Source organism: Coturnix japonica, chromosome 20, assembly GCF_054131305.1.
Source record: "Coturnix japonica strain WE chromosome 20, WE-NBRP24, whole genome shotgun sequence".
Lineage (NCBI taxonomy): Eukaryota > Metazoa > Chordata > Aves > Galliformes > Phasianidae > Coturnix > Coturnix japonica.
The window spans coordinates 7,054,971-7,074,220 of record NC_140682.1 but is presented as its reverse complement, the minus strand read 5'-3'; the positions used below and the strand labels follow the sequence as shown (position 1 = coordinate 7,074,220).

Genomic DNA, 19,250 nt, shown 5'->3' with positions numbered 1-19,250 from the left:
CGGATGAGGTTTAGCAAAAGCAAGTGTAGAGTCTTGCACCTAGGGAGGAATAATTGCATGCACCAGTACAGGCTGGGGGAAGACCTGCTGGAGAGGAGCTCTGCTGAGAGGGACCTGGGCGTCCTGGTGGACGACGCATTGGCCATGAGCCGGCAGTGTGCCCTTATAGCCAAGAAGGCCAATGGCATCCTGGGGTGCATTAAAAAGAGCGTGTCCAGCAGGTCGAAGGAGGTGATCCTCCCCCTCTACTCTTCCCTATTAATGCCTCATCTGGAATATTGTGTCCAGTTCTGGGCTCCCCAGTACAAAAAAGACAGGGATCTCTTGGAAAGAGCCCAGTGGAGGGCCACTAAGATGGTGAAGGGCCTGGAGCATCTCCCCTATTAAGAAAGGAAATGCCTTGTCCAGAAGCAAGCAGTGGGCTGGAGAGGGCACCAAAACGAAACCTTGCTTGCACCTTTCCCTCTCCTCATTCCACATGCTGACATTTATTTTAAGAGCAAAAACAAGACTACAGTGAAGAAAGCTCCAGAACAACTCAGCTACTTTATTCACCCCTTTCTCTTTCCACTACAGAAGATTCTCAGAAAACCTCCAAGAGCCACGTTACTGCTCTGCCTACCCTTCTCTGGGATGCATGAGTGCGCTCAGAAATGACTGAGAGCAACACATGCACACAGACACACAGCAGATCCCTACACAACCACTTCTCCACTAGGAAACAGCATCAAAAAGCAGCTGGTGGGAAGAGTAGAAGTGGAAAGCGGGCATGGTGAGAGAAGTGCTTTGGGCAGCAAGGAAAGGCCATCTGAAGCTCCTGGGTTAAGTCCCTTCTGCAGAGGGTGTCGGTGATGCCATCTCCTTTGCAAACTCTTCCTGCATGGGGAGAAGCATTGGTCTCCCTCATCCCTGGGCTATCCAGCATCCTGAGAGTCTCTCCTGCTGGGGGTTTTCCCATGAGAAATGAGGCACCAGCCCTGAGAGAAACTCTTCCTGCAGGAGATGCACTCCTAGTAGCTACCTGTCCTGTGGACTGCAATGTTTAATGAGGACTGAGCTTTGCATGAAGTTCTTCTGGGAGTGTGAGGAGCTCTCTGCTCGGCACAAAGCCCTTCTCACACTCAAGGCTTCCTGCCATTTCAGCTCACTGGTGCAGACATTCTGGTAACACAGCAGATGGGATTCTCTGAGGGAGAGAAAAGACAAGTTCCCAGGCATCTCCCTGCATGCAGGCCTGGCCAAAATGTTCTAAGATGTCCAACAGAACCTATGGTATCTCTCCTGTGTGCATATGCTGGTGCAGCTTCAATTCAGAACTCCCTTTGAAGCTCTTACCACACTCAGGACACTCACAGGGTCTCTTTTTCCTGTGGATGCTCTGATGCAGCGTCAGCTCAGAACGCCTTTTAAAGCTCTTCCCACACTCAGGACACTTATATGGTCTCTCTCCTGTGTGGATGTGCTTGTGCATCTTCAATTCCCACCTTCTTTTGAAGCTCTTCCCACACTCAGGACACTGAAAGGGTTTCTCTCCTGTATGGATGCGCGGGTGGAGCTTCAAATCAGAACTGCTTATGAAGGTCTTCTCACACTCAGAGCACTTATATGGTCTCTCTCCTGTGTGGACACGCTGGTGCACCTTCAGTTCAGAGCTGCTTTTGAAGCTCTTCCCACACTCAGGACACTTATAGGGTTTCTCTCCTGTGTGGATGCGCTGGTGGAGCTTCAAATTAGAACTGCTTATGAAGCTCTTCTCACACTCAGAGCACTTATATGGTCTCTCTCCTGTGTGGACACGCTGGTCCATCTTCAGTTCAGAGCTGCTACTGAAGTTCTTCCCACACTCAGAGCACTTGCAGGGTCTCTCTCCTGTGTGGACGCGATGGTGGATGGTGAGGCTGGAACTGGTTTTGAAGCTCTTCCCACACTCAGTGCACTTAAATGGTCTCTCTCCTGTGTGGATGCGATGGTGGATGGTGAGGCTGGAACTGGTTTTGAAGCTCTTCCCACACTCAAGGCATTTATACGGTCGCTCCCCTGTGTGGACACGTTGGTGTATTTTGAGGTTAGAACTATCCTTAAAGCTCTTCCCACACTCAGGGCACTTACATGGTTGCTCTCCTGTGTGGACACGTTGGTGTATTTTGAGTTTAGAAATACCTTTCAAGCTCTTCCCACACTCAAGGCACTTGTACAGTTTCTCTCTTCTGTGGATACACTGGTGGGAAGTGAGGCTCCCACTGTCTGTAAAAGTCTTTCCACAGTCAGAGCACTCAAAGGCTCTCTCTCTTGTGTACATGCACTGCTGGCCAGTGGGGTGGAGTCTCCATTTCATGCTCTCTGCAGAATCACAGAACTCGTAATGCCTCTTTGCTGAGTGCGTGCACTGGTGGCTAGTGATGCTGGAATCCAGTTTAAAGCTTTTCTCACACTCAGTGCACGGATTCTGCTTTTTCATCTGGCAAACATCCTTGCTCCTGGTTTCCTCAGGCTGCTTTGGACCTATGTTGAAGTCCACTGGGTTCCTCGGTGTCATTCCCAGATGCTTTCCCAGGGGCTTCTTGATGTGCTAACCCTGACCTTGCTGCAGGACTTCCTGGACATCCCTTCTGATTTCTTCCACAGAGATGCAATTCCGCTGCATTTCCGCTACACAATTTCTCTGCGGAACCTCCTTTGTATTTCTGATCCCATCAGCTGCTGGATGACAGAGGAAATGCAGCAATAGCACACGGTGCCCAAAATAAAACACAGGCAGAGAAGGCTCTTACAGCCCCAACATTCCCCTTCCCTCCACCACCTCACCTGGGCTGAGGTCTCCTGGCATGGCCTCAGGGCTATGCACATCTGGGATCCAGGGGTCTTCCCCTCTTTCAAGCAGGGAGATCACCACGGGCTTGGGGGCTGGAAGTGGAGCTTCAGGGAGAGAAACGGGGAACAAGAGAGCATTTCCCTCATGCTGGCACAGTGCCTGTTCAACAGTTCCACTCTGTGCCCCTCCCCAAGGAGAAACCACCATTTAGGTCTAAATGACACTGTGCCTACAGCTTCCCTTGGAGCAAAGAATGTTTTGACATCTCTGAACATTGTGAAGGGATATTTTTTCTTTCAAATTAACTTTACAACACCTTATTTGTTTTCTTACAGTCTACCAGTGGTCAAGGCATCAAAATGTTGATGGCAATTGCATGGAAAATCCTCAATTCCATAGCACTAACCAGGGATTCATCTGTGAGCTGGAGCTGGTGGCACCAAGCAACACACAACACAAGGGCTGGTTTTCTCTCTCCTGGCTGATGCCTGCTTGCCAGCACTGACTCTGTGGCTTTGATCAGAGTGCCGTGCATACTAATCCCTTCTGAAACTCATGCTTTTCAGTATCTCCTTTCTTGCTGGCTCTGTGGTGTAAGTCAATATGTAGCTGCATGGTGTTTATTCAAGGCCCGGCTTGCAGAGGCTCATTCTGCACAGCCAAAGGTGCCCTAACGAGGAGGAAAGGCAGACAAGCTCTCACCCAGCGAGGCCACACACTGGTATGTCTCCAACATCACGTCCCGGTAGAGCGCTCGTTGCACAGGGTCCAGCAGCGCCCACTCCTCCCTGCTGAAATACACGGCCACCTCCTCAAAGCTCACGGGCTCCTGCAAGCAAAGAGGCTCCTTGCTGGGAACAGCCGAGGCCCAGGCAAGCAGCTCGCACAGGACAGAACCTCACACCCCAGCTGCTTTTCTGTCCCCAGCACACACATGCTGGCTGAGGGCACCTCCCTCTACCCCTGCATTCACATCCCTGGCCCCTTGGCCTCTCCTGCCTGCTTCCCCAACCCCTACCTCAACTGGATGTGCTGCGGCCATTTGCTGCTCTCCTGCAGGCTGGGATGATCACGGCTGGAAGGCATGAAGTTGAACTGGAGCCTGCAGAGAGAAGAGAAATGGCAGGGGAGCTGTGAGGGAATGCAGCAGTCCCAGTCCCAGCTCAGCCCTTCTGCAGGGCACTGCCTGGCCTTGCAGAGGAAGACAATGAGCTGCAGCACAGGAAACAATCTGGCTCAAAGAGATGAACCGTCACAAAGCTGTCTCAGACTGGGAGGCTGAAACAACTGGTAGCTCACACTTAGTTCAACAGCTGAGACTGAGAGGGGACTTAAGACAAAGCACGGCAAGGAGGCAGTCATCTTACCCCAAAAGAGGGAGCAGCCCAAGTGCCCCTCCAGCTCTGCTGCACAGCAGCGGGCTGCACCACAGGACCTGCCCTTGAGCAGGGCTGTTTCTGCAGCTCACACCTGCAGCACAGAGATCCCTTGCAGTTTGACATCAAGACTCCTTCTCAATACAGATCTTCTGTAAGACACCCGTGGTTACTTTGGAGCTTTCATGTATTCTCTAAGGTTCTGTCTTAGAGGGACTGTGCACGTATGATTCCTTCCACACAAAGCCTTGACCAAGCATGGGACTAGGAGAGGATCCAGCCACCTCCTAGCTCCTTACCTCTGTGGACTGAAGACATGAGAAAAAAAGGGGAACTACTCTGAGCCTCGTGACTCAATGGGAGGGCCTCCTGTAGGTGTGTGCGTAACCCTACCCTCCATGCAGTAAATAACCAAGTGTATCCAGCCACCTCCGATTCTGTTGTGTCACTGTTAAATCACTACAGCATATCCCTATTATATCAACCAATATAGTCCTGCTTCTCCCTTAGGAGTGTATGCTGTGTTTGGATCCACTTGTGACCAATGGGCAAAGTCTGCAGGATGGCAAGAAGGGAAACAAACCGATGACAAGAGACATGAAGCGCGTCCCAAATTCTTCTGTGAATGTTCTCGTGGCAACTGCTGTAGTTGAGCGGCAAGCAGAGGTCACTGGGGGCAGTAATAGGATGCAAAATGGGAAAGGTGTTATCAGCATCGTGTCGGGTTTGGAAGTGACATATGAAGCAAAGGAGAACTGCACCGGTCCTCCCAGAATCAAAAGCGACTGATATACCACAATATTTCTGCTGCACTACGCGGTGCAAGTTGTGCAGGTAATGCTTATTCACACAATAAACGAAGACCTCCCCGAGTCGCCTACAATCCTTTAGGCCACACATCCTCCACCTGTAGGGTTTGGCTCCAAACAGATGCAAAACTGCACCCATAGCACTAATTAAAGGCACTGCCTCTACACAGTTAAGGCAAACAGAGGCAGCAGAATGACGGCTTATTGCCTGCCCTAGCTGCAGTTAAGGAAACTGAAGAGTGATACAGGAGGAATGGGAAAGGGGAGTTTTATTGGAGGTCTGAGTGGTGAAGGAAGTTGAGGACATACAACAAGGACAGCCTGTGCCAATTGGGGGATCTTTTGATTGACTGCAAGCACGCCTAAAGGGGACGGCTACCCAGGAAAGAGATGCAGAAATACTGTTAGAAAATGGTATGGCCATCCAACCATCCAGCAGGAGGTGCAGAAAAGCACCTGGTTCATGGAAGAACACCGTGAATGCAGCCCCCAACGCACAATCACAGCAAGCCTCAGCACAGATGGCAGCTGCCAGCAGAGCAGCCTGCTGGAGCACCACCTCCACAGATCCATGAGGGAACACCTGGTGGCAAATGGATTAAATCCTCTGGCAGATGTCCGTACATCCTCTCAGGAGTGGAAGTAGCCCTGGGCTTGCTGAAATCAAGCAAGCCCTCAGAAAAGGGTTGGGAAAAGTACTCTGTAAAGGTGACTGATGTAGTTCTCAAAACCACCTACTGCTGATGTTACCTAAAAGTGGTGATGGCTCACATTCCTCAGGTAAGGAAGTGCAAAACGGCGAGGAGTCAACTGGATGGTTCACACTTCTCAAATAAATAGGATGGCTTACTTAAACACAACAATAAATCAACAAAACATCCAACCACACGGAGATTATTTTTCCATCTCCTGAGAAGAGAGAGTATCTGACAGCACTGCAGCCAAACCAGCCTGTGACGGTCACAGCCACCACCAGCCGATGCAGTCAGCCCACAGGCTGCCAGCTTCTCATCGTCTGTTCCAGAGCCCAGTGCCGGAGCTGCTGCAGATGCTGAACGTGCTCAGGGCCCGCAACTGTGTGCTCAAGGCATCTGCAGCTGCCGGGACAGACTCAACAAAAGCCTTGCCAGGGGTTTGCACAACCCCAGATGAGCCATCAGGCAAGCGCTCAGCAAACAAAAGGTAACGCCATTTCAAGGGTCACCAGAGGCACGTGTTGCCTGCAGGGTCCCCGAAGGGAAGCTGGGGGCTGCCGGGGACGAGGAGCAGGGCGAGTGCAAATTTCCACTTGGAGGCTTCACATTAAGACACTCCAATGGAGGCATCGGGGGGTTTAAAGCTTCCATCAATCCACGCGTGCAGAGCTGCAGAGCGAGGCCGTCTCGTGTCTCCCGTGGCCCAGAGGAAGAACTGCAGCCCCAGCTGCGCTGTGTTACAGAGATCCAACCGGGCAGCAGAGCACGCTGACCTCCTCTGCTCCCTTCCTCACTGTCCCAGCTCCCAGCCCGTTCCCGTGCCCCTCGGAGCCCAGCCCGGGCTGCATGAACTACTGCCCTGGTTGCAGCCCGTCTGGGCCAGCAAACCTGCTGCGCTGAGCGGGAGCTGGAGCCGGGACCAGGGGCCCGCCTGGGGTACGGCAGTGCGGGTTCCGCCCCGTCCGGGGCCGCTCCCCGCTCCTCTCCCGGTGCTGCTGGCTTGGGGCAGGAAGTGTGCGCTCCTCTGCACGAGCCACGAAGGGCACCTACCTTGGGTGCGGAGCAGGCTGCTCCCAGCTCTGGTGCAGGTAGCCGGGCTCCTCGGAGTCGCGTAGAGCAGAGGACGCCGAGTGCCCTCAGCCCGGAGCTGGCCGCAGGACGGCCTTGGTGCACCTCCTGCCACCGCGGTGCTGCCCGGATGGCTTCCAGCCAGGCTCTCGCCTCTTCCGCACAGGCTCAGGAAGGCAGGAATTCCCGCAGCGAGCACGCCCCGAGCCGGCTGCCAGGCGCTCGGCAGTTTCACAGCTCGTTCTCATGGCATATCTGCACCCGGGGGAGGGGGGGAAGGGGGGAAGGGATGGGTGTTTGTGTTACGCTAATGAAGCATCGCTTTCTGCCGGCTCTCTTTGCTTCCTTCGCTGGGGACATTCGCACACCCCTGTGCTCAGGCATCTCTACCTTGCTGTCCTGGCGTTCCTTTCACTCCTCTCCCCCACGAGTATGTCCCAGAAGAGGCAATCTCCGGTACAGCACCAGAGGACATTCTGTGTTGAACAGAACTCTCGCAATGGAACCGAGCTGTGGGTAGGAGCTTTACCCAGAAGCTGCTGTAAGAATACGACTTTCCCCAGATCCTTGTCTAAGGGTCCTAATAAGTCTTCTGTGCAGCGATACCTTGTGGTTCTGTGTGGGTTTGTGGTCCGTATGGCTGGCCATACCTACCCTTGAGTTGCACTGGGCAATGTACTTGGGGGTGACCTCACTGGAAGGAAAGCAGTGTGCAAACTGCAATGGGAAATTGCATTTAGGAAAGCAGGATATTGAGGTTCGTTTTCTGGTGGATATGGGTGCTTCTTACTACCCATAGATGGTTTTGTAACAGTAGTAGATGCTACTGCCCAACGAGAAAAGGTTTCCTTTTTTGGATTAATTAAACATAAGCTAAGAAAACAAGCAGGAATACAGAAATTCTTGTACCTGCCAGGTTACTCTGGCAAGAAATTGAATAAAACTGGAGCTAAGAGTGCAACAATATTGACTGATTAAAAACTGTAACTCTGGCTTTAACACAAACTGGGCAAAACAATGTTGTACCCCCAGGAGTTACAGCAATCTCAAATATGATACACTTAGTGGTGTGGGCATCAGGGCCAAAAATGAAGCCCTAAATAGAAGTTAAAAGCAAGAGCTTGCCTAGTCAGGGTAAAGCGGTGCCCTTTGAGGGTATGGGACTGTAGAAGGATAAAAGAAATAATAGGTAACTTTTTGGAGTTTGGATTCCAATTTTGATAGCAAGTGCTGTAGTTTGGTACAAGACTTGAGGGCAAGTACTAGAATAGTTGAATGGATACACTCAGTGGTGGCAAATCCATGCACTTTATTAACCAAGTTAAGGAACAAAAAGATGGAGTTTACCTTCTGGATTTGAAGGATGTCTCTTCTGCCTGGTTTGGCCAAAGGAAGCCCAAGGTTATTTGCCTTTGAATAGGAAAGCCCTGATATGGGGGGAAGAGTCTCAGTTAACCTGGACAGTGTTACCCAGGGTTGTGAGAACAGCTGAATGATGGTCAACTCATGAGCCTGAGATCTGGGATCCTCCATCCTAGGGTGGAACTTTACTGCAGCACGTGGCTGCCACAGCAACAAAAGGACTGTGTACAATAGACTGAGAGTTTGCTGAGTTTCTTGGTTTACAGAAAGCACAAATAACTCAACAGCAAGTGACATATTTGGGAAATGAGATTACAGCTGGACTTTGAACCTTAAGGACTGCCAGGAAAGAAGTCGTCTGCCAAACCCCTGAGCTGCAAATTGCCAAGGAAGTGAGTAAGGGATGGCCAGGGTGCCTGAGGGCGGTGGCTGCACTGGTGCTTGTGGGAATACAAGAAAAGCTGTTCAGAGCAGCAGCTGTGGAGCAAGATAAACGGCATGAGAACCAAGGACACCTCTGCAAGGAGAATGTCATGGTTTTGTAATTTTGTAATTTTGCTATCAGTATTCCACATCATAACATCATGTAAAGTATGGATACTTCTATTGAATGTGCAGTCCACTGAAGAAGAACTACATATCCCAGAGAACAACAGGGTTAATGATAAGTCACGGGACCAGGACGCTGTATAATCTCGTTCCCAGGCTGGAGTGCCCTCCTTCTTCTCTCGAACTTCTCGGAGAGTGGGAAGCGTTCCAGCCGTGTCGCCTAGAGTTCACAGTAGGCCTTTCGGTTTTCGGGGACTCTCTCTCTCTCTCTGTTTGTTCGATTTGTTAGCCTCAATTATATTATATTGTGTTATCTTGGATTTCGGTATCGTACTTAGTAAAATAAGGTTTTCTTTCTTAGATTGCCGCTGTTTTTATCCCATTCCCCTTTTCCCCCTCCTTTCTGGGCCCCGGGGGGGGGGCCCACAGGGTGGCTTCCCCTGTCATGGGCATAGGTAAATCTAAGTAACCCGTGACAGGCGGCTATGGGGCACGTATGGGGCTGCTATGGGGCACTTAGGGGGTAGCTATGGGACACTTATGGGGCTGCTATGGGGCACTTATGTGGCAGCTATGGAGCACTTGTGGGGCAGCTATGGGGGAGCTATGGGGCACTTATGAGGCAACTATGGGGCAATTATGGGGCAGCTATGAAGCATTTATAGGGCAGCTATGGGGCACTTATAGGGCTGCTATGGGGCAGTAATGGGGCACTTATGAGGCTGCTATGGGGCACTTATGAGGCTGCTATGGGGCACTTATGGGTCAGCTATGGGACAGTAATGGGGCTGCTATGGGGCAGTAATGGGGCACCTATAGGGCACTTATGGGGCTGGTATGGGGCAGCTATGTGGCACTTATGAGGCTGCTATAGGGCAGCCATGGGGCACTTATGGGGCAGCTATGAGGCATTTATGGGGCACTTAATGGGCTGCTATGTGGCAGCTTAGCGACAGCTATGGGGCAGCTATGGGGCCGGTATGGGGCACCTTTTGGGCTGCTATGGGGCACTTATGGGGCACTTATGGGGCTGCTATGTGGCAGCTATGGGGCAGTTATTGGGCTGCTATGGGGTACTTATGGGGCTGCTATGGGGCACTTATGGGGCAGCTATGGGGCACTTATGGGGCAGATATGGGGCACTTATGAGGCACATATGGGGCACTTATGAGGCACATATGGGGCAGATATGGGTCTGCTATGGGGCAGCTATGGGGCCGGTATGGGGCACTTATAGGGCACTTATGGGGCTGCTATGGGGCACTTATGGGGCAGCTATGGAGCTTTTATGGGGCACTTATGGGGCAGCTATGGGGCTCTTTTGGTTTCGTTATGAGGCAGCTATGGGGCAGCTATGGGGCAGCTATGGGGCAGCTATGAGGCACTTATAGGGCACTTATGGGCACATATGGGGAACTTATGGAGCAGCTATGGGGCACTTATGGGGCTGCTATTGGGCAGCAATGGGGCACTTATGGGTCACATACTGGGCAAGTATGGGGCAGCTATGGGGCACTTATGGGGCAGCTATAGGGCACTTATGAAGCAGCTATGGGGCACTTATGGGGCACTTACTGGGCTGCTATGGGGCAGCTATGGGGCACTTATGGGCCAGCTATGGGGCGGGTATGAAGCACTTATGGGGCAATTATCACTGAATCACAGAATTATCAAGGTTGGGAAAGACCTAGAAGATTATCTAGTCCAACCATTACCAATACTTCCTGGCTAAATCATATTCCTCAGCACCACATCGAAGCATTTCTTGAACACTCCCATGGTCGGTGACTCCACCACCTCCCTGGGCAGTGCATTCCAATGCCTGACTACCCTTTCCGAAAAGTAATACTTCCTAATGTCCAGCCTGAATCTCCCCTGACGCAGCTTAAAACCATTCCCTCTAGTTCTATCACTGATTACACGAGAGAAGAGGCCAACCCACAGCTCACTACAACCCCCCTTCTGGAAGTTATAGAGAGCTATAAGGTCTCCCCTGAGCCTCCTCTTCTCCAGGCTGAACAATCCTAGCTCCCTCAGCCGCTCCTCCTAAGGCCTGTGCTCCAGATCCCTCACCAGCTTTGTAGCCCTCCTCTGAACACGTTCCAGGGCCGCAATGTCTTTCTTGCAGTGAGGGGCCCCAAACTGAACAGAGTACTCAAGGTACGGCCGCACCAATGCTGATTACAGGGGGACAATTACCTCCCTGTTGCTGCTAGTAACACTGTTTTTGATGAAAGCCAGGATGCCGTTGGCCTTCTTGGCCACCCGGGCACACTGACGGCTCATGTTCAGCCGAGCATCAATCCATACCCCCAGGTCTGTTTCCTCAACACAATCTACTAGCCACTCTGCCCCAAGCCTATAGCGCTGCCCAGGGTTGTTGTGGCCAAAGTGCAGAACCCAGCATTTGGTCTTGTTGAACCTCATCCTGTTGGCTTTGGCCCAGCTCTCCAGACTATCCAGATCCCTCTGCAGGGCCTCTCTAACCTCAGGCAGATCAACACTCCCTGCCAATTTGGTGTCATCTGTGAACTTACTGAGGGCGCACTCAATGCCCCCATCCAAGTCATCAATAAAGATGTTGAAGAGGACAGGTCCCAGCACCAACCCCTGGGGAACACTACTCATGACTGGTCTCCAACTGGATTTAACTCCATTCACCACCACTCTCTGGGCCCGGCCCTCCAGCCAGCTCCTTACCCAGCCGAGAGTGTACTCATCCAAGCCACGGGCTGCCAGCTTTTGTAGGAGAACAGCATGGGAGACAGTGTCAAAGGCTTTGCTGAGGTCTAAGTAGAGCACATCAACAGCCTTTCCTTCATCTATTAGACGGGTCACGGGATCGTAGAAGGAGATCAGATTGGTCAAGCAGGACCTGCCCTTCACAATCCCATGCTGGCTAGGTCGGATCTCCTGGTCTTCCCACACCTGCCACATGATCTCCCTCAAGACTATCCGTTCCATTACCTTCCCTGGCATCGAGGTCAGGCTGACAGGCCTGTAGTTCCCCGGATCCTCCTTACAACCTTTCTTGTAAATGGGAGTCACGTTGGCAAGCTTCCAGTCTTCTGGGACCTCACCCATTAACAGGGAGTGCTGAAAGATAATGGAAAGCGGCTCAGCGATCACCTCCGTCAGCTCCTTTAGCACTCTTGGGTGAATCTCATCCGGACCCATGGACTTGTGGCAGTCCAGTTGGAGTAGTAATTCCCTGACCACTTCTTCAAGAATCACAGGGGGTTCAGTCTGCTCCCCAGCCGAGACTACCGGGTCAGAGCGTGGGGAGCCCTGGGGATGACCGAGACGACTTTTAAAGACAGACGTAAAGAAGGCATTCAGAACATCTGCCTTTTCCTTATCCTCTATGATCACATTCCCAGCCTCGTCCAGTAAAGAATGGAGATTCCCCTTTGTCCTCCTCTTACAGCTGATGTACTTGTAAAAGGGTTTCTTGTTTGTTTTTACCCCAGCGGCCAGCTTAGATTCAAGCTGGGCTTTTGCCTCTCTGACTTTCCCTCTACGCAACTTACCAGCCTCTTTGTAGTCATTCTGAGTTGCTCTTCCCTCTTTCCACAGGTGGTAGATTCTCTTCTTCTTCTGCAACCTTAAGAACAGTTCCCTATTCATCCACGCCGGTCTTCTTCCTCACCGGCTCATTTTGCTGCTCAGGGGGACTGCCTGCTCCTGCGCCCTTAAGACTTCCTTCTTTAATAGCAACCAGCTCTCTTGGACCCCTTTGTTTGCTAAGACTGAATGCCAGGGGACTGCTCCTACTAGTCTCTTGAACAATTCAAAGTCCGCCCTCCGGAAGTCCAAGGTAGCAGTTTTACTATTCCCCCTCCAAGTTTCACCATGAATTGAGAAATTTATCATTTCATGGTCACTCTGTCCAAGGCAGCCCCCAGCCTCCACATCTCCCACCAGACATTCCCTGTTTGCAAACAGCAGGTCTAGCGGGGCATTTCCTCTTGTGGGTTCTCTGACCAGCTGCATCAGGAAGGCATCCTCTATGCACTCCAGAAACCTCCTAGAGTGCTTCTTCTGTGCCGTGCTATACTCCCAGCATATGACAGGGAAGATGAAGTCCCCAATAAGGACAAGGGCTGACAACCGTGCAGCTCGTGCCAGCTGCTTGTAGAATACCTCATCTGTCTCTTCATCCTGGTTTGGCGGTCTATAACAGACGCCCACCAGGATGTCTGCCTTGTCAGCCCTTCCTCTGATCTTTACCCATAGGGATTCAATGTTATCATCCCCAGTAACAATCTCGGTAGCATAAAAGAATTCCCTAACGTAGAGAGCCACACCACCACCCCTCCTTTCTTGCCTATCCTTCCTGAAGAGTTTGTAGCCATCCATTGCATTGCTCCAGTCATGGGAGCAATCCCACCATGTTTCTGTTATGAAGTTCAGAGTTTCATTGGAACTGACTGCTTGTTCAGACTGGGCCCTTCTCTCAATCCACATCCTGCGATGATACACAGGGCCCATATGGGACATGAACTTCACACTGTCCTTGCACCCCATGCAGAGCCTGGGATCTTCTGTCCCCATGTCTTTCATTAAACATCATACAGACCTCTATCCCACTGCCCCAGGAAGGGCCCTGAGCCAACATGAGAGACAGGATCTCCATACCAAGGGTCTGGGAATCAGGGCTTGTCCTGTTTGCTTCTTAAGATAAAGGAGGATTTTCTTAGCATCAGAGCCACCATGCCAGTGCCTTTGCCTGACTGGAGTCATGGCTTCCAATTATCTGCTCTAATTAGTGCCTTGGGAAGCTTACTTGGTAATGGCCCTCAGTGGGCCCATTAGTACTCCAAGAATCTTCACTGTTACTTTTGACTTTGTCTTGCTGAGTTCTTTGTGCAAACTTCTCTCTGCACTGGAGGTTGATGGACTCAGCACCAAATGTGCCCTGTGGCCCATTATTAACTAAAGAGCCTCTTGTGCCTTGTGCCTTCCTGTTCTCTTCTTCAGGTTTTCAGAACTTGTTCAGCAAAATGGAGACAGCTTAAAGAGCAAGAATCCAAAATGCAGTTATTGTCTATTTGTTTATAGTTTGTTTTATACAGGAAGTAAAAGAAGCACTTTGCAACTGATGTCAATCCAGGATGTCCCCAGTGAGTTCTATTCTGTTTCTGTGCGGAGAAAGTTCCTCCTCAATCTCCCCTCCTCGCTTCTACTCTCATTGGCCCCATGGGACTTGCATCACTTTTCCTCACATCACTCTTCTCTTCTGCCATCACCCGCTCAGTGTTAAACCTCCTTTGTACCAACTCCCAATGGCTTTCCACAGAGAACCAGCTGCACATGGAAAAAGAAAGAATTATCTTTATTTATGTCCAACAAACAGAAGGAAAGGTGATGTAATTGAATGAACAGTAAAACACAGTGATCAACTGTATGCCGTGTCCAAGCTGCTTCTATTGAGGTTTATCTTTCATAGGGAATATTTACACAAGAAATGAGTTAGACACAGATAGGATGGGATAGACAGAATCACGGTAAAGGAGCTGACAACAGACTTTCGAGGAATGGAGCAAATTCCAGTAATCTCCCTGGGATAGATCAGCCAGGGAGTTGGGAGGTATCAACACTGAACAGGACTCGTGAGTATTTCTTACTTTGAGACGGGTTAACACATTCTTCTTGATTTCTATCTTTTTGGTGAGATGGGGCAAATTTGAGTCATCCCCCTAAAAGTCAGAAATCAGACTGTTAATTGGGAGTTATCTGTCTGAACAAAGAGCAAGGGGTGGGGAAATCTGGCAGGCTGTGGCAAGAGCATGTGTCTAAATGGCCTGCTGAAAACATGCCCTTAACGACGGCCATTTATTTAGGAGAGCTGGAGACACCTGGAGCATGAGGGACATCAAATAGACAGCAGGGAAGAGCAGCAGCGGGAGCCGGGCTATAGTCTCAGGGCATTGGCACTGGCACCGCTGTATGTGTCCCTGAACTTGAAGGCATATGTGTCCAGCAAACACAGTTCTGGAAAACATCGTAGTTTCAGAAAAAGAAAAAAGAAAAAAAGAAAAAAAAAAAAGACATCAAATCACCTCAATCATACATGTTTACAACTTAAAATGGAACAATACTCATGAGGTTTTCTCATGTTGAGAATGGTTAACAAATTTTCATTGATTTCAATCTTTGTCTTTAATTCTTTGTCTCAATTTTATTGACATTAATGAATATCTTTTAAGCTTACGGACTCGAAATAAATAAATAAATAAATAAATAAAACGAGATCCATTTGCTTCTTGTACATGGCCTGATGCCCCTTCGACCTTCACAGATCCCACCAGACTTTTGTTGATGGAGAGTATGAGATCCAGCAGAGAGAACATCTCCTCTTTGGTTCCTCCATGGCTTGGTCAAGAATCTCCCATCTGTGCTCTGCACAAATCTTCTGGATGGCACATGCCCTGCTGTGCTGTCCCTGCAGCAGATACTGGAGTGAAAAAGGCTCCCAAAAGGGTCAATGGCCTGACAACATGAGACTCCCATATGTCTGCAGAGGGCACCTTCCACTTGCTCTCCATGAAAAGAAGACAGGAACAGACACTGATGGTCTCCTCTGTTGGCTATTTCCCTTAGCTCTGACCTGTCTGCTCTTCCATCCTCAGGCAGATCTCAGTGCACTCTCACAGAGGGCAGTTGCCCTTCCTTGACTCCTCACCCAACATTTGTTAAGACTCTGTACTCCCCTTGTGCTACAGTGAAGTTGTGGAAGCCAAGTAACTGTGTCCCTGTGGTCCAAACAGGAGCTCAGGCCTGCAGCTCATCTATGGTATCAGTGTGCAGAAGGTGAAACACAGACATTAGACAGATCGTGGGTCTTGGATTCGACGTAGCAACACGGACACTCCTAGGGCATGGCTTTGCTGAAGACACTGTGCTGCTCTTGCAGCTGCGTGTGAATACACCAGACAGCCAGTGCTATCCCCTCTCTGGCCCTCAGCTGATGCCCAGGAAGGAGGTGTCTATCTCAGGGATTTCCCACATGGTTTACAAGCTCTGGCACACATCAGGAGCAGCCCAGGCACCTTGGGCATCACCCAGTGTCTGTGTGTGAGCAGCTGCCTCCCAGCTGAAGGACCGAGGACTCAGAGCAGGAGCTCACATGCAGGCAACTCCTTGTGCTCTTCTGAACTGAATCAGAGGAATCCCAGCTCCTATGGTTCTGTGGGGAGCTGAATCTCATTTCAGCTCCAGGATTTCTGTCAAGGGATGAGATTCCTGCACTGCCTCAGCTGGATCACTGTCCTGCACAGTGAAAGTCCAAACCTCCCTGTCCTTGCCTGGGTGCCCTTTGTGCTTCATCAAACGAACTCTAGTAGCACTCGCTATATGTCTCCATCAGTCACTGACCACTGGACATGTGGTGGTTAATTGAGCGGATTTCAAAGCACAGTCATGATGCTGCTGTCTTTCAGGAGATGTTGACCTTGAGGACCCAGGGAAATGTCAGGGGAGATGAGTGGGAAGAATAAAAATGAGATCATCTGCTGTTGAGCTGGGCCACGCTCCTGGGACACAGGGAGCTCATAAAAGTGGATGGTGCTGTAGAGAGACAGCTATGCCCAGGAGCGTCTCTTGTGCACAGAGAGACACCCATTTGCTGTGTGGATAAAGAGAGGCCAGAGTGGGTGGGGAACTAGTTCCCACCCACACAACACAGAAGGTGTGAAAAGCTGTTCTGAGCACCTAGTTTGGAGGTAGTCAGTGTTTGAGGGCTGCCTGGACTACCCACTCAATAAGGCAGCAGTGGGAGTGGAGGCTGCATCCTGTGTGAGCACGGGTCAGTGCTCTTGTCTTTTCTCAGGTAACTTGCTCTTCTGTTGACAGGACCTGATGCTAACACTTCAAAAATGGTCCTCACCAGGAAACGGTCTTCCCGTGCAAAGACTGTGGCAACCCAAACAGAGGGTCTGCTCCAAGATGCGGCAGTTCAGGTCTCTGGCTGCCAGGAGTGCCTCTACCTGCTGCTGCCAGGAGAGGATGGGAAGGATGCAACTTGTGTGCGGTGTGAGCAGCTAGATGAGCTGCTCAGCCTTGTGGTGGAGCTTAGGGAGGAGGTAGTTAGACTGCGGACAATCAGAGAATCTGAACAGGAGAGGCTGAGGTCCGTTAAGGACTGTGAAATTGAAATTGATGGGTGGTGCCAGGCCCTATCGGCCCTGGGATCCAGGCATACAGCTGAGGCTCCCAAAGAAGCATGTTGCCCCCGGTCACCTTGCGAATAGGCGATAGAAAGGAGTGTGCAGATGGACTGTGTTCCTGCTGCACTGAGCCCTCAGTCCTCCCTTAGCCCTACCAATACAAATGTAGAGGTAGGGGGTGTGGGACTGTCGGCAGAGCCTCTATCCTGCAGTTGCCAGTCAGACCGAAGTAGTCTGAGAGAAAAGGATGGGTGGAAACAGGTACTGGCAGCACGGCGAAGTGGGAGTCCCCCCCCACGACCATGCTTGGCTCCCCAGGTGCCTCTGCAAAATAGGTTTGGGGCCCTGGAACCCGAGGGAGAGGGGAATGCCAATGTGGAAGCAGCCCCACCTGTGAGGGTGCCTCGGGGGAAGCGGACACACCCGCGCCTCAAAACTTCTTCCACAGGGAAGGATAGAAGGGTAGTCGTCATAGGCAACTCCCCTCTGCGAGGAACGGAAGGCCCTATATGCCAGCCTGACCCTACCCACAGGGAGGTGTGCTCCCTCCCCGGGGCACAGGTCAGGGACATTGCTGGGAGACTTCCCAGTCTGATCTGCCCTTCTGTCTACTATCCCCTGCTGATAGTTCAGGCTGGCAGTGAAGAAGTTAGTTAAAAAAGCCTGAAGGCTATCAAAGATGATTTCAGGGGACTGGGGCGGGTAATCGAAGGAACAGGTGTGCAAGTGGTTATTGCATCTGTACCTTCAGTGGCAGGGAGGGATACTGAGTTGGGCCTAAAAACCCACCTCTTAAACAAATGGTTAAAGAGTTGGTGCAGACATAGGAGTCTTGGTTTTTTTGATCATGGGGCAATTTATTCGGCTCCTGGCATGACAGCTGCAGACGGAAGCGGCCTGTCTCAAAGGTGTAAGAGGGTTCTAGCTGAGGAACTATCAGGACTTATTGACAGGTGTTTAAACTTGGTAGGATGGGGGAAGGGGACAAAACAAGGGTCACTGGGTCTGAGGCGGCAGTTCAGGTCTTAAAGCAGAACTCGCTGGGTGCAGACAATGGAGTTAAAAGGCATGGAGAGGGGTGGAGAGATGCTGCCTCTCTCAAGTGCCTCTATACCAACACGCAAAGCATGGGGAATAAACAGGAAGAATTGGAGTTCTGCGTACAGTCACGTGGCCATGATCTCATTGCGATCACGGAGACGTGGTGGGACAGCTCGCATGACTGGAATGTTGTCATGGAGGGCTATGTGCTTTTTAGGAAAGATCAGCTGGCAAGGCGGGGTGGTGGAGTTGCTCTTTATGTGAGAGAGCAGCTAGAATGTATTGAACTCCACCTGGGGGAGAGTAATGTAGAAGTCGAGAGCTTGTGGGTGAGAATCAAGGGCCAGGCTGGCAAAGGGGACACTGTTGTGGGTGTGTACTACAGGCCTCCTGATCAGGAGGAGGAGGTCAATGAGGCCTTCCATAAGCAACTGGAAGTAGCGGCACGCTCCCAGGCACTGGTGCTTATGGGGGATTTCAATTATCCAGATATTTGCTGGACAACCAACATGGCCAGGCATGCGCGGTCCAGACAATTCAGGGGATTGTCAGGGGATTGTCAGGGGAGATGAGTGGGAAGAATAAAAATGAGATCATCTGCTGTTGAGCTGGGCCACGCTCCTGGGACACAGGGAGCTCATAAAAGTGGATGGTGCTCTAGAGAGACAGCTGTGCCCAGGAGCAGCTCTTGTACACAGCACAGCCTGCAGGTGACAGAAAGAGAAGAGAGAAATTGGAGAGAGCTTACAAGATATGTACTGTGTAAGCGGGCTGCGAGCTCTATGAAAGAGCATTACTCAAAGACCATGATACAGTAAGTCCCTTGCAGTAGACAATGCAGATGCTTTTAATGGAGGATTATCTAAATGTGGGACAAACCATAGCAGATCTGGATGCAGGCACTGCATGTTTCTTTACTGTGGAAAAAGCCTTCTGCTCCAGCTGGGGGCTTCCGTACTGGATTGTAAGAGCACAGCCCTGAGGGCTGCGTGTCCCAGCACGGCTGCAGGCTGTGCAGCCGGGGCTGCAGGTGGGTAACCAGGGCTGTCCTGCAGAGCAGGGTCCCTGCTGTGCCCCAGGGGCTGTGTGCCGGGTATGGGACTCTGCCGCCTGCCAGGCTCAGCACTCAGCCTGCCCGGGGAGCTGCCCAGGGCGCTGCGGGGAGACGTGTGGGGGGAAGAAGACCCCGGCAGGGCTTGTGCTGCCACAGCTGCTGCCTGGGGCAGGGGGATCACAGCTCCACTGCACAACAGAATGTTTGTGAACGCCCTTGGCAAGAGGAGAGCGAAGGCAGGTTTCCATTTTCTTTTCTGGGGCAAAAAGGATTGGAGTCAGAAACCTAAAAGGGGCTGTCAGAGATCTGAGAATTT

General features: G+C 51.2%; 1 protein-coding gene and 1 long non-coding RNA gene across 2 annotated transcripts in view; both read right to left on the bottom strand.

The window, feature by feature from the left end:
* Positions 1-634: 634 nt before the first annotated feature.
* LOC146757490 (uncharacterized) overlaps positions 635-19,250 on the bottom strand; it is an 85,398-nt gene continuing 66,782 nt past the window's right edge. Inside the window, exon 2 of the mRNA XM_085520672.1 lies at positions 635-2,445. Within this exon, the coding sequence (XP_085376798.1) occupies positions 1,268-2,445 (1,178 nt within the window). The 3' untranslated portion in view covers positions 635-1,267. The remainder of the gene's footprint in view (positions 2,446-19,250) is intronic.
* Positions 2,848-3,895, bottom strand: LOC146757492 (uncharacterized). The gene is made up of 3 exons (XR_014936038.1): positions 3,831-3,895; positions 3,515-3,641; positions 2,848-2,916 (listed from the first exon to the last, which is right to left on the bottom strand). It is a non-coding gene; the product is annotated as an uncharacterized LOC146757492 (long non-coding RNA).